This window comes from Callithrix jacchus, chromosome 10, assembly GCF_049354715.1.
Source record: "Callithrix jacchus isolate 240 chromosome 10, calJac240_pri, whole genome shotgun sequence".
NCBI lineage: Eukaryota > Metazoa > Chordata > Mammalia > Primates > Cebidae > Callithrix > Callithrix jacchus.
In genome coordinates this window covers 35401438-35427464 of record NC_133511.1, presented here as the reverse complement: position 1 = coordinate 35427464, position 26027 = coordinate 35401438, and the positions used below count along the sequence as shown (strand labels likewise).

Below are 26027 nucleotides of genomic sequence, written 5' to 3'. Positions count from 1 at the left end.
GCAGATCGCCTGAGGTCAGGAGTTCAAGAGCAGCCTGGCCAATGTCGAGAAACCCCATCTCTACAAAAAATGCAAAAATTAGCCAGGCGTGGTAGTGGGTGCCTGTAATCACAGCTATTCCGGAGGCCGAGGCAGGAGAATTGCTTGAACCCAGGAGACAGAGGTTGCAGTGAGTTGAGATTGCGCTACTGCACTCCAGCCCAGGCAACAGAGTGAGACTACATCTCAAAAAACAAAAGCGCAACTCAGTGGTTTTTAGCACATCCACATAATTGTGAAACCATCACCTTTGTCTAATTTTAGAACATCCTATCACCCCCAAAAGAAGCCCCATATTGCCCATAGGCAGTCACTGCCCATCTCCCTCCTGCAGCCCTGCCACCCATGCATCCCCTTCTGTGTATGGGCCTGTCCCGGACATTTCATAGAGATGCAATCACACACCACATGGCCTTCTGTGTCTGGGTCCTTTCACAGAGCATGACGTCCTCAAGGTGCATCCACGCTGTGTCCCCTGGCAAAGCCTCATTCCTTTTCAAGGCTGAATCATGCTCCATGGTGGCATTTGCTGTAACAGGCAGGACAGGATGGACATTTCAATGGTCCTCTAATGTCTGACAATGCTCTTCACCCTGATTAGGGCTCAGCCTAATTATTAACAAATGCTTCATGTGGACTTGCTGTGTGCAAGGCCTGGGTTAGCAAACTTCTCCGTAGAGATCCAGAGGGCAAATGTTTTAGCCTTTGCAGGCCAGACAGTCTGACATTATAGAGGGAAAGCCACCATAGGCAATATATAAATAAGTGGGTGTTGCTGTGTGCCAATAAAACTTTATTTACAAAAATAGCTCCATGTGGCCCAGGGCCATAGTTTGCTAACCCTGGCTTAGGATAAAAGTGTGCAAACTCTCTGGTCCTGATGATTATTCCAAAGAGCTTTGGTTTACATGCCTTATGTTTATCAATATTTGTTGAATTTGAAATCAAAACTGAGAAAATGTCAAGAAGGTATTAATTCATTTTAAAAGAGCAATAATAAGGCCGGGCTTGGTGGCTCACACTTGTAATCCCAGCACTTTGGGAGGCTGAGGCAGGTGGATCACATGAGGTCTTGAACCGGAGTTCAAGACCAGTCTGACCAACATGGAGAAACCCCATCTCTGCTAAAATTACAAAATTAGCCAGGTGTGGTAGCGCATGCTTGTAATTCCAGCCACTGGGGAGGCTAAGGCAGGAGAATCACTTGAATCTGGGAAACAAAGGTTTTGGTGAGTGGAGATGATGCCATTGCCCTCCAACATGGGCAACAAGAGTGAAACTGCATCTCAAAAATAATAAAATAGCAATAATAAACTCTCAGGTGGCCAGAATGACATTTTTTTTTTTCATGGATAGTAACCGTTTTCTAAACAGACAAACAAAAATGTTCATGAAAATGCCAAAGAGAGACCCAGAAACTATCAGAGCCCGGAGGAACCCGGGGAGATGTGACAGTAAAATGCCATGTAGACTCCTGGATGGGGTCAGGATGGCACGGGAAAGGCCATGAGGGGCAAACTGAGGGGAACCTGAGTCGAGTGTGGTGGTGTTCGGTGAATAGAAAGGTACTGGGTTACCCGGCTGTGAGCAATGTCCTGTGGTTATGGAGGACAGCCCCCTTAAGAGGAAGCTGGTGAGGTATGGGCAAGGACTCTCTTTGCACCTTTCCTGTAAATCTGAAATTACACCAAATAAAACTGTTTATTAAAAAAAAAGAACAGGCCAGGGACAGTGGTTCACACCTGTCATTCCAGCACTTTGGGAGGCCGAGGAGGGGTAGATCATTTGAGGTCTGGAGTTCAAGACCAGCCTGGCCAACATGGCAAAATCCCTTCTCTACTAACAACTCAAAAAATTAGGTGGGTGTGGTAATGCATGCCTGCAATTCCAGCTACTCCAGAGGCCGAGGCAGGAGAATCACTTAAACCCAGGAGGCGGAGGTTGCAGTGAGCTGAGATCACACCACTGCACTCCAGTCTGGGCACAGAGGGAGATCCTGCCCTGTCCCCACCCCAACACACACACACAGATTAAACAGAAAAACATCTGGCTGAGAGCTTTGCAAGTGTGGAGCAGTGAGGAGTGACCAGTGTCCTCAGTGTGCTGGGATCGGCAGGGATTTGTGTAAGATGGAGAAGCTGGTGGGCAGAAGAGTGGATGGGAGGCCAGCCCATCAGCAGGTCAGCAAATATTGACCTGACACTCACTGTGTGCCAGGGACAGCCTGAAGCAGGTGGAATCATGTCCTGTCCTCAGGCAGCATCTGTCACGCAGAGACAGCACACGCCCAGGCACACAGACAACCAAACAGAGGGTCTCAGAAGATAACAAAATGGTCATGCCTGTCATCCCAGCACTTTGGGAGGCCAAGACAGGAGGATTGCTTGAGGCCAGGAGTATGAGACTAGCCTGGGCAACATAGCAAGACCCCATCTCTACAAAAATTTTAAAAAATTAGCCTAGCATGGTGGTGCACACCTGTAGTTCCAGTTAGGAGGCTGAGGTGAGAGTATTCCTTGAGGCCAGGAGACTGAGGCCACAGGGAGCTGTGATTGCACCACTGCACTCCAGCCTGGGCAACAGAGCAAGACCCTGTCTCAAAAAAAAAAAAGGAAAATGAAAAGAAAATAGGATGAGGTGGCACCAAGAGGAGAGAGAGCCTGTGCCATGTGGTGTCCGGGAAGGTCTCTAAGGAGGGGACATTCTTGCTGACCACTGCAGGATGGGGAGGAGGATTGAAGGCAGGAGGAAGGGCATTCTGGAGGGCTCCTTGGAAGTGGCGGTCTGGGAGCCACAGGAGGGGGGCCAGGCCAGGTCTTTCAGGGCTGGAGATAGAGAAAAGGACAAGGAGGAGGACAGTCATGAAGCATCATGGCCCAGTGTCCTGTAGAATGTCCTTGGTCTCAATTGACCTAGTGTGGCTTCTTGGTCAGACTGACAGGGTCCTCAGGGCTCACAGCCCAAGGCAGGGTCAGAGCTGCAGGGCTAGGCCAGGCTCCATGCCTGGGCATCTGGTAAGCTCTGCCTCCCTGAAAGGCCCAGTTTCTTGTCCAGCCTAGCAGTTCTCAACCAGGACAGGTCTGCCTCCAGGAGACTCTGGGTGATGTCTGGGACATCTGTGGTTGTCACAACTGTAGATGCTCCTGGCATGGAGTGGATGGGGGTCAGGGATGCTGCTCAGCACCCTGCAGTGCCCAGGACGGCCCCTTCCCAGAGAACAATCCAGCCCTGGACATCAGAGGCCTTGGGTTAATGGAATGTAACTAGGCTGAAATAAGCTAACGTTTTCTGAGAGTCATGTGCTGAGCAGCATACTTGTGAAAGGTTAGTACAAAGCTTTTATGCCAGAACCTTCTGGTTCTAAGACCCTTTCATTCACAGCCACCTGCATGACCAGGGAGGCAGGGCTGCACTTATCCCCTGTTCCCAGATGAGAAAAGTCACAGGAAGAGGCTGGCAGAACCCAAGCCCACTGCTCTTGGCAGCTCCTGGAATCATCCTCCCCTAGGCCCTCTGGTCCCCAGCCTTGCCCAAGAGCCCACCAGCTATGTTTTGTCTGTCTGTTTTTTAATAGAGATGGAGTCAGTTGGGCACAGTGGCTCACCCCAGTAATCCCAGCACTTTGGGAGGCTGAGTCAGGAGAATTACTTGAGGTTAGGAGTTTGAGACCAGCATGGTCAACATGATGAAACCTCATCTCTACTAAAAATATGAAAATTATCCTAGTGTGGTAGTGTGTACCTATAATCCCAGCTACTCTGGAGGCTGAGGCAGGAGAATTGCAGGAACTAGGGAGGCAGAGGTAATAGTGAGCCAAGACTGTGCTCCAGCGTGGGCAACAGTGAGAGACTCTGGGTCAAAATAATAATAATAATAATAATAATAATAATAAAACTAGAGATGGGGTCTCACTGTGTTGTCCAGGCTAGTTTTGAACTCCTGAGATCAATAGATCCTCCCACCTCAGCCTCCCAAAGCACTGGGATCACATGCATGAGCCCCCATGCCTGGCCCACACCAGCAGTGTTTAATCAACACAGGGTAACCCTGCAGCTTGGTGACATCAGCAGACTGTTGGCAACTGGGTTATTTTTTTTATTCTGCCCCATTCCCTGCTGAAACTAGGGGAAGAAGATCCTTCTGGGACAGAAGAAGGAGTCTGTCCCAAGTCACCAGGTCCTGGAGTGGGCCATCCAGATTTGGAGGGGATGGAAGGTGCCCGTTTGCTGAGGGCCTTCACTGTGCCAGTCACATTCGTGGCCAAGCTGGGTGCATGATCTTGGGGATGACTCCTGCTTCATCTGCCTCGCTGCTTCCTTGCAATGAGAATTTCCCACTCAGGGCAACCCAATAACTCATTGGTGGCTCTTTTGAATCTCACAGATGGCACGTTGAGAGCAAACAGTGGCTGCCAAGTACCCGAAAGTGGCTTAGAAAGCTGGGCTGTTCCACACTTTGCCCAGCCACGCACTGAAGCCAGGAAAGGAGGCCTTGGGCTGGAGCCAAGGCACAAATCACACCTGCAAGTTCTGGGTCTGCTGACAGCTCCAGGGTGGTCTTGAACAAGCAGCAGCCCGCCTCCTGCCTCAGTGCCTTGTTTAGAAGCAAAAGAACTCATGAAATTGAGAACCCATGGGCATCGCGAGATGGGGCCGCTCCTGTGGAAGCCAGTCTGGCACTTCCTAAAAGGCTGAGCATGGAGGCGCCACGTGACCCAGCAATTCTCTCCTAGTCATGTACCCAGAGGAATTGGAAGCAGGTGTTCAAATAGAACCATGCCACAAATGTCCATACAGTTCATATGACTCACAATGGCGAAAACGTGGAAATGACCCAAGTGTCCATCAGTAACACAGCGTGGCCCTCCACACACTGGAACATGACTCAAAGCTGTTAAGAGTTTCTGATTTGCACCTTTTTTATTCAGGATCTACCTGCCACTGCAGTCTGAGTTTATTGGCATAGCCAGGGTCCCTTGATCTTTTTTTTCCCCACATAATTAAATCAGGGTCTCTTCTGCTCAACTCTGTGTACATTTGGGGCTAGATTGTTCTCTGGGCTGGGGCTGTCCTGGGCACTGCAGGGTGCTGAGTGGCATCCCTTGCCTCTACCCACTCCATGCTGGGAGCACCCCCAGTCCTGACAACCACAGATGTCCCCAGACATTGCCCAGTGTCCTCTGGGGGCAGGATTGCCCCTGCTTGACAACCCCCCCAGGTTAGGGGAATCTACAAACCCCCAAGAGACTCTTTGTCCCATGACCTTCTCTCCTACTGAGGTCCCAGGAGGCTGCACACATTAAAATCCACACCCTGAATGGGGAGAGAGAAGGAGGTGAATTCCAGGAGCTGGGGGTCCCCCTGGTTTTTGCCATGTGTCCCATTAGACATTTATTACTATGAGCAGGGAACAGACTGCATTTTTTCCAAAGCATAAATGCAGGTTCTCCCCCACTCCAGGCAGTGTAGACACCTGCTGGTCCATGAGGCAGTAGCTTGAGACAATGGACTTTAGGTGAGGGCCTGAGAGCCCAAGGCATGTTAATTCAACACCTAATTCAACATAATTCAAGCAAATTCAACTAATTCAACTTAGGCGCTGATTCAACAGGAGACAGCCTGTGCCAGGAAGGAGGCCGCAGCCAGCAGCAGGGTTCACCTGTCATCAGAAATTCCTTGTCTGAATTCCTTTTTCCCGGCCTTTAGACACCATCCCTTACCCTGGCTGGTTCTACTCAGCTACAGGGTCATGTTATGATGTTCATGGCCTGGGGCACATTTGCCCTCCTGGGCCACGTTCTTAACTCAAAAAAGTCCAAAGTTGGCCAGGTGTGGTGGTTCGCATCTATAATCCCAGCATTTTGGGAGGCCGAGGTGGGCGGATCACCTGAGGTCATGAGTTTAAGACCAGCCTGGCCAACATGGGGACACCCCATCTCTACTAAAAATACAAAAATTAGTCAGGTGTGGTGGCAGTTGCCTGTAGTCCCAGGTACTCGGGAGGCTGAGGCAGAAGAATTGCTTAAACTGGGAGGTGGAGGTTGCAGTGAGCCGAGAACACATCACTGTACTCCAGCGTGGGCAATGCAGAAAGATTCTGTCTCAATAAAAAGAAATCCAAAGCTGTATTCTACAATTGTCTCCACACAAAGACAAACAATCCAGACTGGAGTCATGATTATACACTCACAAGTATTTTATTCATCTGTTGTCAACTGGATTTTAAAAAACATCTCCAGGGGCCCTGGAACTGGGGCTTTTGTGCCATGGGAGGCTGGATCCTGCCTGGAGTAGGTTCTTGGCTTGAGTCATCTCATGAAGTCCTCCTCCCCTCACCCAGGCTGGGTCACCCTGATGTGAAACGCCCAGCTCTCAGACGCACCTGCTTTGCCGCCTGGGCTGCTACCCTGGAAGGGGGTGCTCCTGGCATGGAGTGGTGGAGGCCAGGGATGTTGCTCAGCACCCTGCAGTGCCCAGGATGGCCCCACTCCAGAGAAGAATTGGGCCCCAGGGGAGAACATAGACCAAAGTCAATCCAATTATTAAAAAGAGAGGCTGGGTGCAATGGCTCACCCCTGTAATCCCAGTATTTGGAGAGGCTGAGGCGGGTGGATCCTGAGGTCAGGAGTTCCAGATCAGCTTGACTAAGATGATGAAACCTGTCTCTACTAAAAATACAAAAATTAGCCAGGCATGGTGGTGGGAGCCTGTAATCCTAGCTCCTTGGGAGACCAAGGCAGAAGAATTGCTTGAATCCAGGAGGCAGAGGTCGCAGTGAGCCGTGATCTCTCCACTACACTCCAGCCTGGGCGACAGGGCAAGACTTCCTCTCAAAAAAAAAAAAAAAATTATTTTTATTTATTTTAAATTTTATTTTTTATTTTTTTAGAGTCATCCAGTCTGGAGTGTAGTGGTGTGATCCTGGCTCATTACAACCTTGACCTCCCAGGTTCAAGTGATTCTCTTGCCTCAGCCTCCCGAGTAGTTGGAATCACATGTTCCTGCCACACGCTCAGCTAATTTTTGATTTTTTTGTAGACACCTGGTGTTGCTCTATTGACCAGGCTGGTCTCAACTTCTAAGCCCAGGTGATCCTCTTATCTTGGCCTCCCCAGGTGCTGGGATTACAGGCATGAGCCATTGCACCTGGCCTAAGATATTTTTTTTTTCTTTTTTAATCCATGCAAACATTTATTCTGTCCCTGCTAGAGGTGAGGGAAAGGAGATCCAGAGAGCCTGTGAAAGAAGATGGGGCTCCGGTAGGAAGACTGTCTAGAGGCCGGTGGGCTCCATGGACGGTAGGCTCTGGGGCTAATGAGGGGCTGGCTGGGTTCTTAGATGTCACGGAGTGCAGAGGTGGGGCAGCGAATGGTAGAAGCCGGCTGCCCCAAAGGCAGGCCAGCCCCTGGAGTCCGGAGTCAGGTCCAGCCCATGCCGGGCTGTGTGGCCCTGTCCCCCACTGGAGTCTGTTCTGTCCCCACCCCCCAGGTGGGAAGGCAGCAGGCCCACCCTTCTCAGTGGGAAAGGGTTGTGCAAGTCATCAGGTTTAAATAAAAATAATAAAAATAACAGTACAAAATAAAAAAGACGGTCTCAAACAAACCCAGGACAAGCCCACCACGCACCCCGAGTGAGGAGCAGAGGTGTTGGCTGTCACCTGGGAAGGAGCGAGGGCCTGGCCGGAGGGGCAGGAAGGGCTGTGGGTCAGTTGGAGGTGGGCTCAGTCCTGGTCTCTGTCAGCAGCAGTTTATAGAGACGCCAGAGGTCTGGGGGGCAGAGGGTGGGGAGGAGTGTAAGGGGCTGTGGCAGGACGTGGGCTGGGATGGGCTGGGCGAGGCGTCCTCCAGCCACTGGCTCGTCCCACTGTTCTGGGCTGCCTCGCCAGGTGGATGGGTTACCGGAGATTTATTGCACTGTTTGGAAGAGGCCTGGGCTAAGGACAGGCCGGGGCGGCAGGAGAGGTGGGCAGGAGGAGGGCAGGCATCATCGCTTGGTCTTGGCATCTTCTCGGATTTTCCAAATCACCAGGTGCATGCAGGCGCCGGCATCCTGGGTGGAGCTGTGCCGGTCTGCATTGTCCTAGATATCTGTCTGAGGTAGTTGCCATGAGGTTCCGCAGGGACCACTTGGAGGAAAGGCCGAGGTGGTGGGGGAAGAGCACAGATGTGTCCACTATGGTGCTGTGTTTGACTTTCAGGGCCAGGAGGTCACTCTGCAGGCTGTGTCAGATGAGGATGGTGTTGGAGCTGCACATGCTCAGCAGGACGGCCTGGATGTCGTGCAGCGTGACACTCGTGTCCACGAGATCAGCCTTCGTTGTAGTCCACGATCACGTTGTCTGTCTTCCCGAAGGTGTTATAGACCACATGTACATCAGTGTCGACCACCGTGACATGCGTCAGCTCCAGGCCATACGTCGGTCAGGACATCTCACAGTCCAGGGCATAGATCCCTGGGTGGGCGTCTCTGGAGAGTTCTTTCTCAAAGGTCTTCACGAAGCCCTCTGGGCGCTCCTTCCAGCCTTCCTGCATGTGTCGCTTGGCAACCCAGCAGCTGACAGAGCCTTCAGCAGCAGAGCAGCTCATGTACTGGTTCTCCCAGCCTCCCGCTACCCGGCTCCGGCACAGCCATCCCCAGTGGTAGTAACACTCCTCATCACAAACACAGCGGCCCGAGGAGGATATGAAGTACTCGGTGCCACAGCGGCAACAGGTCCTGCAGGAAGAGTCCTTGTGCCTCTTCTCAGCTGTGAAGATGAGGGCATCCCCGGGCCGCTCTGGGTGTAGGAAAGGGTAGCCTTTCTCCTTGAGCTGGTCCTGCGTAAGCAGGTACTCCTTGAGGTGGCTGTACAGGGTGGCCCCTTTCAGGTCCTCCTCCCGGAGTCTGCTTGGGCGGCTGAGCGAGAAGCTGGTCTTGGTGGCCAACCTGCCCCCCAACACCACCTCATGGGACACAACCCTGCAGCCACTGGCTTTGCTGAGGCTGGACATGGCGCTGGGAGCCAGGCCCCTGTGCCTCTGGGAAGCCCAGGCTGGAGTACGAGTCAAAGTCTGAGTCCAAGCTGAGTCCCGGGAGGGTGGGGGGTGGCACACCCTTGGCACGCTTGGTTCCCCAGCCCTGTGGCCTTGTCCTCACTCTCATCCCCAAAGAGGTCAGCCTGGCTCAGGGCCCTCCTCTTCAGCTTGGGGGCATCCTGGGAGGCACCCTCGTCCAGTGAGTGGTCTTTGCGCTCCACCAGGCGCCCTTCCTGTCGGGGAGCTGGAGGTGGGCCGGGTGGAGCTCTGCTGGCTGTCAGTTGGGAGTACCCGCTTGTGGGGCTTGGTTGCTGAGCTGGCCAGTCAGGCCTCCCTTTCCCTGAGCTGGCCATGGGAGTGGCGGAAGATGGCTTCTTCTTGGTCCCTTCTGGCCGCTCTGCCTTGCACTGGGGGCTGCTGGCCTATGGGCCCTTCTTGTCCACACAGGGCCTCTCCCCCTGCCCTCGACACTTGTCCTTGGTCTTATTCTTCCTCTGGGCACCATCTTTACAGCTGGGGTCAGGTGGGGCCCTGCTTTTCTTCCTCTTGAGTTTCTCCTCCTTGGGGCAGCCCCCATCCTGCAAGGCCTGGGCTGGGGAGCTGGGTTTGGCCAGGGTCGCCTGGAGGTCCCCCACTTCGCATTGCACGGCAGTCTCCTTGGTCTCACGGAGGCTGACCCCTCGGCCTCCAGGCTCTCTTTGGAGGGTGACTGCCCCGAGGCCTTGCTCTCAGGGTCAGCCCTGGCTTTGAGAGTGCTGGCCATGGTGGGCTCATCACTGGGGACTATGGTGGCCTCATCTTCCGAGTCTGAGAACATTGCATCACAACTGCCAAAAGGGTCGCAGGGCTTCTTGGGGGCAGGCGTGAAAGGCTTGCTGCTTTGGGGTCCCCAGGGCTGCTTGACAGCATGCTTGTCTCGGTAGCTGGCCCTGCTGGGGTGCCGGGAGGAGTAGTTGGAGAGCGGATCGTACTCCAGGTCTGTGGGTGGCCACACCACATACTTGCCGCTGGGAATGGGGCTGGCTCACGGCCTTGGGGACATACTCCAGGGCACCACTTCCCCCTCTGCCTCTGCCCTGACCCCTGTCTGGGAACGCCAGCGAGTACTTGCTGGCTGGCTTGGCAGGGGTGGCCTGGTAGCTGGCATTGGGGCTTAACAGGCTGTGGCTGCCAGGGCTGTAGTGAAAGGCCAGTGGGAAGGCATCGTCATCCAGACCCATGATGGGGCCGCCGTCAGGGTTGCAGGGTGCCACGGCAGGGGCCTCGGCAGCGCGGTGCTCACGGGCCATCTCCAGCAGATCCCGGTAGCGCCACTGCTCAAGCTCCACCTTACTGCGCACAGCCTAGATGGCCGTGTTGACCAGCTCCAGCACCAGCACGTCAGTCCGTGCCTCCTCCCCCAGGCCAAGGGCGCCATTCTCCCTCTGCCCAGGGGGCTTGGGCAGCTTGGGGTTGTAGGGGTCGTAACCCAGCCCCAGGCCGAGGGAGGTTCAGGAAGCAACAGCCTTGAGGGGGCGATGCCCAGCAGCTGTAGGCCCAGGCATTCCTATCGAGCTCTGCTGCGGGGGGCTCCTCTCGGCCATCACCCGGTGTGCCGGGGACCCGGGTCCTGCAGTGCCAGAAGTGGCAGTAGGGCTGCTAGCAGGGACCCCCGGGCGCCCCAGACCAACAGGGGCAGTCAATGGCCCGGAAGAAGCCAGTGGAGCTTAGCATGGTCCATCCCGTGGGGGGCAGGGGGGGAGGTGGGGGGCCTGCCCGGAGCTGCCCGGACCCCTGGGCCCCCTCACTCCAGAGAATTTTAAGTGTTTTTTTTTTTTTTTTGACGGAGTCTTACTCTGTTGCCCAGGATGGAGTGCAGTGATGCCATCTCAGCTCAATGCAACCTCCACTTCCACGGTTCAAGCAATTCTCTGCCTCAGCCTCCTGAGTAGCTGGGGTTACAGGTACCCACTACCACGACCAGCTAATTTTTGTATTTTTAGTAGAGACGAGGTTTTACCATCTTGGCCAGGCTGGTCTTGAACTCCTGAGCTCATGATCTACCCACCTACGCCTCCCAAAGTGCTGGGATTACAGGCTTGAGCCACCACACCTGGCCTTTATTTTTTTACTTTATTTTATTTTTTGTTTTAAGACAGTCTCGCTCTGTCACACGTCACACAGGCTGGAACGCAGTGGCATGATCTTGGCTCACTGCAACTTCCACCTCCCTGATTCAAGGGATTCTCCTGCCTCAGTCTCCCAAGTAGCTGGGATTACAGGTACGTACCACCATGCCCAGCTAATTTTTGTATTTTTAGTAGAGACAGGGTTGCACCATATTGGCCATGCTGGTCTCGAACTCCTGACCTCAGGTAATCCACCCACCTCGGCCTCCCAAAGTGCTGGGATTACAGGCATGAGCCACCACACCCAGTCTTTAAATGGTATTTTTAAATGAGTCATTAAATAAATGCAGGCTGTGCACTGTCTTTCTCACCTGCCAGCAAGCCCCACGCAGGACGGGATCCCCACCTGCCACGGTCCTGGGACAGGGCATCTCCAGCCACCTCTGTGGTGATGGCGAGGCTGCTTGTTGGGCCATGACCAGAAGGTAGGAGCAAAGCCCACTTCCCGGGAGACCTAATGCTGACTTCAGGTCCCAGCTCCCAGAAGCACCGCAGTCCAGATGCTTGCCAGGCATAATTCCTCGCCCCTGAAGTCAGTCTGCGTGTAGACATTCACAATACTCACTCCCAGTCATCAGTTCCCACTCTGCGTCTCCCAGGCTGTCTCGCCAGGACCCTGGATGCCTGGGTTGAGCGGCTAAGGGTCTGTGTGTCGGGGAACCCTGGGCACCACACCCGGGGGCATGTGGGAGGGTGCCCACTTCTCAGAAAGCAGATAGGGAGACAGAAGCCACCCAGGGCGAGTGTTGGGTGTGGTCATTTCTGAGAATGTTAGGACGCTCCCCCAAGCGTGGCACGTGAACCAGGTCCCTCTCCCAGACCCCACTGCCTGATTGGAACCGAGAGTGTCAAGTTTAGTGTCGAGGAGATGGTGTCTGCATGCTGAGGCTGACTGAGTGCAAACCTGGCTTGGGAGAAATGTATCCCAGAGGCCACCTGGGTGCCTATGGCCAATTTGGCTCAAACCTCTTCTGAACCTGTCAGCATATTGCAAAAATGAAAGATGGTCTTTTGTGCCTGTCATCCCAGCACTTTGGGAGGCTGAGGCGGGAGGATCCTGTGAGCCCAGGAGTTTGAGACCAGCCTGGGCAAGACAGCAAGACCCCACCTCTCCTAAAAATGAAAAAATTATCCTGGTTTGGCAGTGCACATCTTTAAGTCTAAGCTATTTGGGAAACTGAGGTGGAAAGATTGCTTGAACCCAGGAGTCTCAGACCAGCCTGTACAAGATAGCAAGACCCCATCTCTAAAAATTAAAAAAAATGTAGTGGCCAGGCACAGTGGCTCATGCCTGCAATCCCAGCACTTTGGGAGGTGGATGGATCACCTGAGGTCAGGAGTTCGAGACCAGCCTGGCCAACATGGTGAAACATCATCTCTACTAAAAATATAAATATTAGTTGAGCATGGTGGTAGGTGCCTGTAATCTCCAGTTACTCAGGAGGCTGAGGCTGGAGAATTGCTTGAACCCGGGAGGTAGAGGTTGCAATAAACCAGGATAGCAACACTACACTCTAGCCTGGGTGACAGAGATAGACTCCATCTCAAAAATAATAACAATAATAATAAATAAAAATTTAAAAATTAGCCAGGTGTGGCAGTACACGCCTGAAGTCCAAGCTGTTCAGGAGGCTGAGGCAGGAGGATCACTTGAGTCCAGGAGGTTGAGGCTACAGTGAGCTAGATCATGCCACTGCACTCAAGCCCGGGCAACAGAGTGAGCAAGACCCTGTCTCAAATAATAATAATGATAAGTAATAAAGAAGTTCTTTGTCATGTTATTTGAGGCCACCTGAGCCATCCCCTGGGCAAGGCCCTTTCCAGAGACTTCCCCATGCTGTCATCATCTTGACCAGTGAGATCACTCCTTTAGGGGATAGGGGAAGGGGGGGCCTCTGTTTTTGGGAGCACTGGGCGGGGAGCCTGGCAGGTGCCCAGTGGTGGTGACAGGTCTTGGCTGTTGGTTTAATGTGCATGCTCACCTGCTTTTCCTGTACCATTCAACTTCCTTACTCATGGTCAAGGAGCTTCAGAAATGCTCTGAATTCACTGGCTCACCGAGGGTCCCCCAATAGGGCAGAGGCACCCCTGGGTCCCACTGGATAGTCCTGCAGTGGCCAGTCTGCAGCTATGAGATCTGGGGATGCATTCCCTTAACCCAATGTGATGGTTTGCTGGGGCTCTGTGACCTCGGGCCACAAAGCGGAGGGCTTCAGAGACTGAGATTTCTTCTCTCTCTCAGTTCTGGAGGCTGGAAGTCCAAGAGAGTAACAGATGGGGCCCTGTCTGCTCCAGCACTCAGGATTTGGTGAGTAAACATCACTGCAATCAACCCAGCTGTCCTGCACAATGGGGATTCCAGAAATGGCCTAAGTGAATCTCAGAGAAGGGAGCCTGAGGTCCTCCGGCAAGTGAGCAGCTAAACTGCAATTGTTACCCACACCTGTCGGGTCTCAAATCCCAGGGCACGAGCAGGCTCAGCAAAGCAAGGCACTCACACTGGGCACAAACTCGAAGGGAGCGTTGAGGTCAGATGGGTGGCTCACACCTGTAATCCCAGCACTTTGGGAGGCCGAAGAGGGGAGATCACTTGAGGTCAGGAGTTCAAGACCAGCCTGGCCAATATGGTGAAACTCTGTCTCTAATAAAAATACAAAAAAATAATAATAATAATTAGCCAGGTACGGTGGTTCCAGATGCTTGGGAGCCTGAAGCAGGAGAATTGCTTGAACAACAACAACAAAAAGGGGGGGGGGGGCTGAAAAACCTCAGTGACCGAGATGAAATAATACTTCAGTTCAAACCAAAAATTAGCAGGGTGGAGTGGAACGTGCCTGTAGTACCAGCTACACAGGACACTGAGGTGGGAGGATCCCTTGAGCCTAGGGGTTCAAGAACAGCCTCAGCAACATAGTGAGTCCCTGTCTCTACAAAAAATTAAAAATTAGCTGGGTGTGGTGATGTGTGCCTGTGGTCTCATCTACTCAGGAGGCTGAGGTGGGATCACTTGAGGCCAGGAGTTCGAGACATCCCTGGGCAACATAGGAAAAGCCCATAGCTAAAAAAAAAAAAAAAAAAAAATCCAGCCAAGCATGGTGGCTCACGCCTGTAATCGCAGCACTTTGGGAGGCTGAGGTAGGCGGATCACCTGAGGTCAGGAATTTGAGACCACCCTGGCCAACATGGTGAAATCCCATTTCTACTAAAAAAAAAAAAAAAATTAGCTGGTCGTGGTGGCACATGACTGTAATCCCAGCTACTCAGGAGGCTGAGGCAGGAGAATTTCTTGAACTCAGGAGGCCAAGGTTGCAGTGAGTGGAGATCACTTCAGTGCATTCCAGCCTGGGTGACAGAGTGAGACTCTGTCTCAAAAAAAAAAAAAAAAAAAATCAAAATCAATGCAAAAATCCACAATGGAGCCAGAATAATATTTTAAATCAAGATGGGGTCAGTAATTCTGATTTTTCCTTTTGCCTTGGCTCCAATGTGCCTCTCAGAGCACTGTGAATGATCCCACTTTGAGAGAAAATTCTGATCATTTGTTCATCGTAGCTTTTGCATATTTATTTTGAATTTTTATAAGAGTGCATTAAAATATTATTTATAGTCCAGGTGCAGTAGCTTATGCCTGTAATTTCAGCACTTTGGGAGGCCAAGACACGTGATCAGAGGTCAGGAGTTCAAGACCAGCCTGAACATGGTGAAACCCCATCTCTACTAAAAATACAAAAATTAGCTGGGCGTGGTGGCAGATGCCTGTAGTCCCAGCTACTCTGGAGGCTGAGGCAGAAGAATCGCTTGAACCCAAGAGGCTCAGGTTGCAGTGAGCTGAAATTGTGCCACTGCACTCCAGCCTGGGCAACAGAGTGGGACTTCATATCTCTCTCTCTCTCTCCCCACCTCTCCATATATATATATATATATGCTAACTTTTTGGCATCCCCTTAAATTTTGTGGTTTTCTCACCTGACCCTGGTCCCAATCCTGCAAAATGAACCCTCTCCCACTCCCTATAGTCCCTGGGCATGTGGACACATGTCAGATAGATGTGCACCTGCCCATTCTGAATAGTGACAATATTTGAAAGCCAGGCTTCGAGGTGCAATGGAGAGGCCTGACCTGGGCCATTTCAGGGGTCACCCAGCAATTCTGCTCCCGGGCATGAACCCAAAAGAATTGAAGGGAGTCCTCCAACAAATGCATGCACAGAAATTTTCACAGCAGCATGATATTCACAGCAGCCAAAAGGTTACTGCAAGAACCCAGGTGTGTATCGATGGATGGATCCACGCATGGTTCATCCTGACAGTGGAACACAACTCAGTGGAACACAACTCAGCCCTGAAAAGGAGCCAGGCTCTCGCACAGGCCACAGCATGGATGTACCTTGAGGACATCACACTCAGTGAGGAATGCCAGACACAAAAGGCCACACAGTGTGTGTGATCCCATTTCTATAAAATGTCCAAGACCAGCCCACCCACAGAGACAGGAAAAAGATGTGTGTGTTCCAGAAGCTTGGGGAGGGGTGGGGAGTGACAGCTGGTGGTGATAAGGTTTCTTTCTAAAGTGAGAATGTGCAAGAATTTGGCAAGGTGTTGTGGCACACACCTGTAATCCCAGCACTTTGAAAGGCTCAAGAGGGTAAGGAGTTCAAGACTGGCCAACATGGTGAAACCCCATCTCTACTAAAAACAAAAATTAGCTGGGCACCTCTAATCCCAGCCACTTAGGAGGCTAAGGCAGGAGACTCACTTGAACCCGAGAGGTGGAGATTGCAGTGAGCTGAGGTCATGCCACCGCACTTCAGCCTGGGCAACAGAGGAAGACCCTGTCCCCCCAAAAAATAAAAATATAAAGAGAGAGAGAATGTAAAAGAACTAGATAGGAGAGGCTGGGCATGGTGGCTCATGCCTTTAATCCCAGCACTTTGGGAATCTGAAGCAGGTGGATCACTTGAAGTCAGGAGTTTAAGACCAACCTGGCCAACCTGGTGAAACACCATCTCTACGAAAAATACAAAAATTAACTGTATGTAGTGATGGCACAGGCCTGTAATCCCAGCTACTTGGGAGGATGAAGCAGGAGAATCGCTTGAACCTGGGAGGCAGAGATTGCAGTGAGCTGAGATCGTGCCAGTGCACTCCAGCCTGGGGGACAGAGGGAGACCCCATCTCCAAAGAAATAAAAAAGAAAGAGAGAGAATGTACAGAAATTAGGTAGGAGTGATGGTCGCACAATGCTGTAAATGTATTGAATGCCACTGAACTGTTCACTTTAAAATGCTTAACTTTATGTTATGCGAACCTTACCTAAATTTATTTTAAAAGCCGGTCATGGCCAGGCATGGTGGCTTACACTTGTAATCCCAGCAGTTTAGGAGGCTGAGGCAGGAGAATCACCTGAGGTTGGGAGTTCAAGATCATCCTGACCAACATGGAAAAACCCTGTCTCTACTAAAAAAAAAAAAAAAAAAAAAATACAAAATTAGCTGGGCATGGTGGTGCATGCCTATAATCCTAGCTACTCCGAAGGCTGAGGTAGAAAAATCGCTTGAACCTGGGAGGCAGAGGTTGTGCTGAGCCCAGAGAGTGCCACTGTACTCCAGCCTGGGCAACAAAAACAAAACTTTGTCTCAAAAAATAAGAAAAAACAGGTGAGAAGATGGCTTTGGAGAAGGCACACCGATTTCAGCTGTGGTCACAGGTGTGCAGATGTCTGATGAGGGTCTCAGTGCCAGCAGATTGGGTTTACCTGAAAACCAGAGTGGGGAAACTGGCAGGCTCCCTGGCAGCCTCAGCGCAGGCCCTGGGGGAGTGTGTCCTCCATGTTTGCCCCATGCAGGGAAGGAAGGAAAGCCTTTGAGACTTTGCCATCCGAACCCTCTGCTGTAGGAGGGGGCTGCCAGGGAGGCACCTGGGACCTTGCCCTGGGGTGTCCGATGTACACCAGTGGAGCTCCTCCGGGTTCCTTGTCTCGTGACTCTGCAGGTGACTCAAGCAGCACAGGTGTGCCTGCATCTGGGCACACATGAGCCTTTGCCCCCCCATGTCTGGATTACTGACCTGTGTCATTTGTGGGTGCTGGGGAGCTGCACTGAGGTCATTGGTGTGCCTGTGGGGTCGCCCACCTGTAGAGATGGCCTCTGTCATCCCACGGGTGTGAAAAGCCCGTCCCTCCAGCCTATAAGCCTTGTGGTACCCGGGCTCTGGGGATTTCATTTTTCCCAGGGGCAGATCCCATGTGGGCGGAACCTCTTTGGCATCAGATCTTACTCTTGCCTTTTGGCTTTTCTGCTCCTCAGACCTCCCCACTCCTCTCCTCCACCCACTCTTCACCACCTGTGAGTGGCTCTGACTTTTAGGTGTTAAAACCGACATGGCATGCTTCTGTGTCATGGGTGGCAGGGCTAACCTTTATGATTTTTATCCCCTCCACCTTCCTTCTCACTTTGCTTAACCTTTTTATTTTCTCAAATACCATCTGATCTTCTGTTCTCCCTCCAAGAGCTGCGTCTCAGGTCCCAGGTGAACTTTCTGAATGGTGTGGTCTGCTTGCATGCCTGTGTGCGTCTGGCTGCCTATTAGGAGAAAACCGGTTTTGCTGCCCCATGTCACTGTCACCTGAAATATTGCTGTCCTGGCGAACTGCTCCCTAGAAAGCCTCTGCGTGCCGTGTGGAGGGTGAGCACCACTGGTCCAAGCTAACACCACAGACCACTTCAGAGATGCCACTGGCAGGTGACAGGGGGTTCCCAGTGTGGGGCTGAGCCTCATAAGGGAGGGACTCACAGATTGGCCCCAAGTAGGTTTTCTATGTTGTTAAAATACAGAACAATGTAGTTTAGCTTGCCCCATCCTAATATATATTTTCTTCTTTTTTTGATATGGAGTCTCACTCTGTTGCCCAGGCTGGAGTGCAGTGGTGCCATCTTGGCTCACTGCAACCTCCATTTCCTGGGTTCAAGCGATTCTCCTGCCTCAGCCTCCCGAGTAGCTGGGATTACAGGTGCCCACCACCACACCTGGCTCATTTTTTGAATTTTTAGTCAAGACTAAAAATTTTAGGGTTTCATCATGTTGGCCAGGCTACCTCCTGACCTCAGGTGATCCGTCCGCCTCTGCCTCCCAAAGTGCTGAAATTACATGGGTGAGCCACCACACCCGGCCTTCTTTTCTTTTTTTTTTTTTTGACACAGGGTCTTGCTCTATCACCCAGGCTGGAGTGCAGTTTTGCAATCATACCTCCAGGACTCAAGTGATCCTCCCACCTCAGCTTCTTGAGTAGCTGAGACTACAGACACACACTGCCATGCCCCGCTAATTTCTAAGTTTTTCATAGTGGTGCCATCATGGGTCACTGCAGCCTTGACCACCTGGGCTCAAGCAATCCTCCCGGCTCAGATTCCCAGGTAGGTGGGACCATAGGTGTGAGCCACTACACCCAGCTAATTTTTAATTTAATTTTTTTTTGGAAGAGATTTGGGTTTCACTATATTGCCCAGGCTGGCCTTCAACTCCTTGGCTCAAGTGATCCTCCTACCTCAGCATCTCAAAGTGCTGGGATTATAGGTATGAGCTACCATGCCTGGCCTTTTTGAAATTTAACTTTTTTTTTTTTTAAGTAGAGTCTCATTCTGTCACTCAGGCTGGAGTACAGGGGCGCAATCTTAATTCACTGTAACCTCTGCCCCCTGGGTTCAAGCGATTATCCTGCCTCAGCCCCCCAAGTAGCTGAAATTTACAGGCACCCACAACCACACCTGGCTAATTTTTATATTTTTAGTAGAGACAGGGTTTCACCATGTTGAGCAGGCTGGTCTCCAACTCCTGAACTCAAGTGATCTGCTTGCCCCGGTCTCCCAAAGTTGCTAGGATTACAGGTGTGAGTCACTGTGCCCGGCCTGAAGCAATGTTTGCTTAAAAAACAAAAAGAAAATATCTATGCACCTTTTCTCTTTTTAAAACTGGGTGTTTTGTTGTTGTTTACTTGAAGGAATTCTTTATATATTTTGGACATTAGCTCCTTATCAGATATATCATTTGCAAATATTTTGTCCCAATCTGTTGGCTGTTGATTCTATTTATTTGTTTTAGAGCAGGTCTCACTCTGTTGCTTAGGCTGGAGTGGAGTGAGATGTCATCACAGCTCGCTGCAGCCTCAACCTCTCCAGCTCAAGCGATCCTCCCACGTCAACCTCCCAAATAGCTGGGACTACAAGCACGTGCCACCATGCCCAGATAATTCTTGTGTAGTTTTTGTAGAGATGAGGTTTTGCTATGGTGCCCGGCCTGCTCTCAAACTCCTGTCCTGAAACAGTCCACCTGCCTCTGCCTCCCAAAGGGCTAGGATTACAGACATGAACCATCAGGCAGGGCCTCAAAAGGACATTTTTGAGATCATTATGGACAATAGGTGACAGACTGGTTATTGATGACAGGAAATTATTGATAATAACATATAGCAAGGTGATAACAAGACATTATTGTTAATTTGGTTGGGTGGTTCTTTGTTGGGAAATCGGGCTTCAATGATTAGAGAACATTCCCAAGTGTCTACAGGCAAAGTCATATGATGTGTTGGATTTGTGTGAAATCCCCGTGCAAAGCTGGAGAGAGGAGGTAAGAGCAGAGGAAGGGCAGAATGTTAGTTGCTATTGCAGGAGTGGTGGCACTGAGAGACCTCGTCCTGGCCTCTGCACTTCAAGCTGTGTTTGAAATTTTCCACCATATGTTATCTTTTAATTTGCAGTTTCTTTTCTTTCTTTTTTTTTTTTTAAGAGAGTCTCACTCTGTTGTCTAGGCTGGAGTGCAATGGTGCCATCTGGGCTCACTGCAACCTCCACCCCCCCGGTTCAAGAGATTCTCCTGCCTCAGCCTCCCCAGTAGCTGAGATTACAGGCATGTGCCACCACATCCAGCTAATTTTTGTATTTTTAGTAGAGATGGGGTTTCACGATATTCGCCAGGCTGGTCTCAAACTCCGACCTTCTGATCCACCCACCTCAACCTCTCAAAGTGTTGGGATTACAGGTGTGAGCCACCACACCTGACCTAATTTTTCATATTTTAAGTAGAGGCGGGGTTTTACCATGTTGGCCAGGCTGGTCTCAAACTCCTGAGCTCAGGTGATCCCCCCCACCTCGGCCTCCCAAAGTGCTGGGATTACAGGTGTGAGCCACTGTGCCCAGTCTTAATTTGTAGTTTCTGTAAATTACTTGTATAATAGAAAAGCAGAAAAATAAATTTCCCTCCCATTCAGATGCATCTCATGTTTGTTTTAAGGTAGAGTATTTAGGCTAGATTTGAGAAGCTTTGCGGTGAATAAGGTAAGAATTTTTTTTTTTTTGCATCGAATCTTTCTGCCTACCTCTGAGCCTGCTTTAGAAAATTTAAAAGATTACAATAGTAATCAAAACATATGTAGATTGAAACAGAAGGAAATGCTGTGGACCACAGAGCTCCAATAATTTTTTTTCTTTGACACAGAGTCTCAATGCCTTTTTTTTTTTTTTGAGAGAGTCTCACTCTGTCACCCAGGCTGAATGGAGTGCAGTGGCATGAGCTCAGCTCACTGCAACCTTCGCCTCTCAGGATCAAGTGATTCTTCTGCCTCAGCCTCCCAAGTAGCTGAGATTACAGGGGCACATTACCATGCCCAGCTAATATTTGTATTTTTAGAAGAGACAGGTTTCACCATGTTGGCCAAGCTGGTCTTGAACTCCTGACCTCAGGTGTTCTGCCCGCCTCCACCTTTCAAAGTGCTGGGATTACAGGCGTGAGCCACCATGCCCGGCCCTACTCAATACTTTTGAAATCTTTAGAGCAACTTGAAGGCTTTTAAATACATAGAACAAATATTTTTTTTTAAATGGACTCAATGTTATTGCTTTTCACTTTGAAAATATAAAGCATAAAATAAGACAAACATTGCAATTAAAAAAAATTTTTTTTTCCATTGTAAATGTTTAAGAGAGGCAGACATAAAGAACATCCGCCATTGGTGGCCAAGACCAGAGGCCTCTCTCCCTCAGCCTGTGCAGCCACAGGGTCACTTCTCACCACTCACAAGCTCTGTCCTTTTGAAGGTTTTAATCTATGCTGGATTTATTTTATTTTTTTTAATTTCACTTCTTTTATTTTTGGGGGGAAGTTTAAATTTTTTTATTTTTTGTGACCTCAGCTGTGACTTAAAAAGTATTTTCTTATTTTTCTCCCTCCTTCCTTTTCTCTCTTCTTGCTATCTTTCCCTCCTTCCTTCCTTCTTTTCCCTCCCTCTCATCCTTTTCTTTTACTTCCCTCTCATCCTTTTCTTTTACTTCTCTTCCTTTTTCCTTCCTTTTCCCCTCCCTTCCTTTCTTTCTTCCCATCTTTCTTCCTCATCCTTCCTTCCTTTCTCTCTCTGCCACCCAAGTAGCTGGGATTATAGGTACCCAAAACCCCGCCTGGCTAGTTTTTGTGTTTTCAGTAGAGATGGGGTTTCACCATGTTGGCTAGCTGTTCTTGAATTCCTGACCTCAGATGATCCACCTGCCTCAACCTTCCAAAGTGCTGGAATTACAGACAATAGCCACCATGCCCAGCCAGGTCTCACCTCTTAATGCCATCACAATGACAAACTGCAACATGAATTTTAGAGGAGGCATTCAAACCACAGCACTTACCTTGCTTTCTTCTTCCTGAATCTCTTGGGATGTCTTCCCAAAGTGTTTCATTTCTTCGTGGAAGGGGTAAAAGCAAATAGTTGCACTTTATCATCAAACATCAGAATTCAGAATGACTTCTTTCCTTTGTCTTTTCTTTTTGTCAAGAGGGTTTCTGCTTACTGAAACCTGAACTGATTTCACACAACACAGACTAACTCTAAACTAACCTAGGATTTAATTTGCTCATCTTTTCCTTTATCCTCCCTTCCATCAATGCTTGACACAACCACTCTTGAAACAGTCTTTCCTAACCCACTTGAGAGGCCCAACTAAGCATAGGAGGAGCCAGAGAGTATTTATATTTGACCCCAACACCTCTGAAGGTGCAATCTCGGCTCACTGCAACCTCCACCTTTCCAGGTGAAACAATTCTCCTGTCTCAGCCTCCTGAGTAGTTGGGATTACAGGTGTGTGCCATGACACCCAGCCAGTTTTTGTATTTTTAGTAGAGACATGGTTTCACCATGTTGGTCAGGCTGGTCTCGAACTCCTGACCTTGTGATCCACCTGCTTTGGCCTCCAAAAGTGCTGGGATTACAGGCATAAACCACCTTGCCTGGCCCTCTATTAATCTAAACATTTTAAATAAATAAAAGAAAATATTTGTTAGGTATATAGCAGCTAACACGAAGGTATCTGAGCATAAAACTAAGTAACAGCATATTGAATCCAGAAGTATATTTAAAAACACAAAATAAAGCAGCAAAATGGCCAGACCCCCTGGGTGGCGGAACTGGGTGTGGGATGGGTACCCTCCTCAACAAAAATCCAGGAGGAGTACCCAGACAGGATCATGAAAATGTTCACTGTGGTGCCCTCACCCAAGGTGTCAGATATGGTGGCGGGGCCCTATAATGCCACTCTCTCCATCCACCAGCTCATAGGAAATGCAAACAAGACCTGCTGCATCGATAATGAAGCTGTGACATCTGCTTCAGAACCCTAATGGTGCTATGCCCACCACGGTGACCTGAACCATCTGGTGTCTGCCACCATGAGCGTAGTCACTACCTGCCTGTGTTTCCCAGGCCAGCTCAATCCTGACCTGCAGAAGCTGGCCATAAATATGGTCCCATTCCCACACCGGCACATTTTCATGCCCAGCTTTGCCCTGCTGACCAGCCAGGTAAGCCAGCAGTCCTGGCCGACAGTGCCTGAGTTCATCCAGCAGATGTTGGATGCCAAGAACATGATGAGAGCCTGTGACCCCCTCCATGGCCGCTACCTGATGGTGGCCACCATGTTCAGGGGCTGCATGTCCATGAAGAAGGTGGATGCAAATGCTTAATGTCCAAAACTAGAACAGCAGCTACTTTGTTGAGTGGACCCCCAACAATGAGAAAATGGCTGTCTCTGACTTCCCACCCCAAGGGCTAAAAACATCTGCTACCTTCACTGGCAACAGCAGGACCATCCAGGAGCTGTGCTAGTGCATCTTGGAGCAGTTCACAGCCATGTTTCTGCACAAGACCTTCCTGCACTGCTACATGGGTGAGGGCCTGGATGAGATGGAGTTCACCAAGACCAAGAGCAACATGAATGACCTGGTGTTCAAATACCAACAGTACTAGAACACCACGATTGAGGAGGGTGAATTCGAGGAGGAGGTGGCCTAGAGCCTCCAGTCACCAGGAAAAGTAGGGAAGCCGTGTGAACTCTTTATGCACTCCCAGCCTGCCTTCTGGCCTGTGCCTGTGTGTGTGCACTTGCTGTTTTCCCTGTCCACATCCCATGCTGTACAGACAACGGTATTAAAGCATTTTCATAGTGAAAACAAAGTTCTTTCAGTTTATTTCCATGTGATCTTTTTGGCCCAATATACATTTTGTCTTACATAAAATACCTGTACACCTACTGAATGCTTCCGTGTGTGGCTGCATATGTCATGAATAATAATTATCTGCAGATCACAGATACAGCTCTCAGAGTTTAACTGTGTATGCATTCCTTTAATCTCTTCATCTCGTAAGAATCTGAGGCTATCACTTCTCTTTTGAAACGGAGATTGGAAATCCCGGGTTCTAAGCTGTTACACCCTAAGCTTAGTAAACATCAATGAACATCTTATGCTGATCTTCTGAGTGGGAATATTTTCATGAAACCAGTGGGAGGGAGGAGGTTCTCCCTTTTAGCAGCTATTTTGCAAGATGCTTTCCTTATGGGCTTAGTCTCCTTGTCCTCACCATGACCTCATAACCACATCAGTCCCAGCTCATTTCTGAGAAAGCTGGGGCTCTGAGCCCCACTGAGAATTTGTGTCTGGGCTCAGGCAGCAGGGACACAGTGAAGGGGGAGGATTTTGCAGGCCATGGTGGGGAGATGCAAAGCTGGGAGTTGCAAGGAAGAGAGAGGTTGCTGAGGATAGGGTGATGCGAGAACAGCTCAGTATTGGCCTTGAGTTCCCCACCAGAGTTGACCTGATTCTAGAGACCAAGGCCACAGCTAATAAGATCCATCCTGTTAGTCTCCTGGGGCCATAAAATCTAGGGTAATGAGGTGGATGGGGTCCTCCAGGACACACAGGATGATGAGGTGGATGGGGTCACCGAGGACACACATGGCAATGGGGTGGATGGGGTTCCACAGGACACACAGGGTGATGGGGTGGATGGGGTCCCCCAGGACACACAGGGTGATGAGGTGGATGGGGTCTCCCAGGACACACAAAAGGGATGAGGTGGATGGGGTCCCCCAGGACACACAGGGCAATGAAATGGATGGGGTCCCCCAGGACACACAGGACAATGAAGTGAACGGGGTCCCCCAGAACACACAGAACAATGAAATGGATGGGTTCCTCCAGGACACACAGGGCAATGAGGTGAATGGGGTCCACAAGGACACACAGGGTGATGGGGTGGATGGGGTCCCCCAGGACACACAGGGCAATAAGCTGAATGAGGTCCCCAAGGACACACAGGGCAATGAGGTGGATGGGGTCCCCTGGGACACTCAGGGGGAATGAGGTGGATGGGGTCCCCCAGGACAGATAGGATCAGGTGGCTGAGGTGTGTGTGGTCCCAGAAAATCTTCAGCTCGAGATGGTGGTAGAGGTAACAGAATACACTCACCTGGAGGTGGCCATGGTCTCCAAAGATTATCATGTGGAGCAGGTGGTACAGGTGCTAGAAGACACTCATGTGTCAGTGTCTGTGGTCTCGAAAACTCATCTGTAGGTGGTGGTAAAGGTGTCAGAAGACACTCGGGTGTTGTGTATGAACTCAGAAAATCATTGGCTAAGGGTGGTAGAGGTGCTAGAAGACACTGATGTGTCGGTGTCTGTAGTCTTGAAAACTCATCATCTGTAGATGGCGGTAGAGGTGTCAGAAGACACTCGGGTGGTGGTGTGTCTGGTCCTAGAAAATCTTCAGCTTGAGAAGGTGGCAGAGGTAAAAGAGTACACTTGGGTGGAGGTGACCATGGTCTCCAAAGATTATCATGTGGAGCAGGTGGTACAGGTACTAGAAGACACTCATGTGTCAGTGTCTGTGGTCTCAAAAACTCATCTGTAGGTGGTGGTAAAGGTGTCAGAAGACACTCGGGTGTTGTGTATGAACTCAGAAAATCATTGGCTAAGGGTGGTAGAGGTGCTAGAAGACACTGATGTGTCGGTGTCTGTGGTCTTGAAAACTCATCATCTGTAGATGGTGGTAGAGGTGTCAGAAGACACTCGGGTGGTGGTGTGTATGGACTCAAAAAATCATTGACTAAGGGCGGTAGAGGTAACAGAAGACACTGATGTGTTAGTGTCTGTGGTCCCCAAAATGTATCAACTGGAGACGTTGGCTGAGGTCCTAGAGGACACTGGAGTTGAGGGGTTTTCAGAGGTCCCAGAACACCTTTAGCTGATGAAAATGGTTGAGCTCCCAGGTGACATCCAGATGGAGGAGGTGGCTGGCAAGCCATGAGGTAGGGCAAGAGGGCAATGCTGATCAATGATGATGCTGTGCGGCAGCCATGTTAACCTGCAGGCAGAAGGAGGAAGTGTTTTGAAATGTATTAGTTTGATGGACAGAACCACCATCAACAACACAGGCTGAACCTTATGTTGCTGCTCATAGTTTTTTGCACCTTTCCATCCTCCAGGTTTCAAAAATAACAC

General features: G+C 50.4%; 1 protein-coding gene and 1 pseudogene across 4 annotated transcripts in view; both read right to left on the bottom strand.

The window, feature by feature from the left end:
• Positions 1–3970: 3970 nt before the first annotated feature.
• LOC118145635 (RNA exonuclease 1 homolog pseudogene) lies at positions 3971–10527 on the bottom strand (annotated as a pseudogene).
• LOC144576394 (uncharacterized) overlaps positions 10524–26027 on the bottom strand; it is a 23412-nt gene continuing 7908 nt past the window's right edge. For 2 of the 4 annotated variants that reach the window (XM_078339226.1, XM_078339223.1), the window contains one exon: positions 10524–25890. In XM_078339226.1, coding sequence (XP_078195352.1) covers positions 25858–25890 — 33 coding nt within the window. In that variant the 3' untranslated portion in view covers positions 10524–25857. The remainder of the gene's footprint in view (positions 25891–26027) is intronic. The other 2 variants (XM_078339225.1, XM_078339224.1) reach the window with 2 other exon arrangements.